General features: G+C 32.4%; 1 protein-coding gene across 8 annotated transcripts in view; it reads right to left on the bottom strand.

Annotated features, from left to right (window-relative positions):
* Nucleotides 1–676, bottom strand: part of LOC119593490 (gelsolin, cytoplasmic-like) — a 58,995-nt gene that overhangs the window by 11,507 nt on the left and 46,812 nt on the right. For 4 of the 8 annotated variants that reach the window (XM_037942432.1, XM_037942434.1, XM_037942438.1 and 1 more), the window contains exon 9: nucleotides 145–156. The exons of the other annotated variants lie outside the window; for them this stretch is intronic. In XM_037942432.1, the coding sequence (XP_037798360.1) occupies nucleotides 145–156 (12 nt within the window). The remainder of the gene's footprint in view (nucleotides 1–144; nucleotides 157–676) is intronic. 8 annotated transcript variants of the gene reach the window in all.

Genomic DNA, 676 nt, shown 5'->3' on the forward strand with positions numbered 1-676 from the left:
TCTGTTTAAACAGATGGATGACAAAAGCTGTGAGAAACATTTCAAATAGAAGCCATTGGTGATATACAAAAGTATGCAACACATATACAGTACATTAGAACCAAGTGACCATACTGTGCAATATCCGTATCAACTCATATTTACCTGCTGGTTTTCCTGTTGTGTGGAGAGGTATAAGCCACAATCAATTCGAGTCAAATATGGGATTTATGGAAAAACGAAGCAGACATTTAGGTTACAAACTCTGTATACGTAAGTATACTAAAACAAAGAAAATAAAAATTAACAGTTTAAAAAACCTTTTAAATCCTACAGCATTTGCAACAAAACAAGAAAAACTTTTGCCATCACAATGCTGGACAGTTCTCTAATTATTCATGTAAGCACGACCAAGGGAACACCACTCTGCTGCTAGAACACTGTCTGATGCTACAGCCACATATAAAAAATACTGGGAGATGTGTGAAAATATGAACATTTATTCTTTAAATACTATCATAAGGAACTTTGTAATTAAATATTCTGGAAAAAAATTAGTCTACTTTTCCCCTGAAATGTATATGAAGAGAAATCATTCTGCTTAGTAGAGTCTAAATATTCCAATATTACAACCTCAACAATGTATTACTGAAAATGATGCTCTGACATATGCAATGAAAAAATATCTCATATCTTT

Source organism: Penaeus monodon, chromosome 32, assembly GCF_015228065.2.
Source record: "Penaeus monodon isolate SGIC_2016 chromosome 32, NSTDA_Pmon_1, whole genome shotgun sequence".
In the NCBI taxonomy this organism is placed as follows: domain Eukaryota; kingdom Metazoa; phylum Arthropoda; class Malacostraca; order Decapoda; family Penaeidae; genus Penaeus; species Penaeus monodon.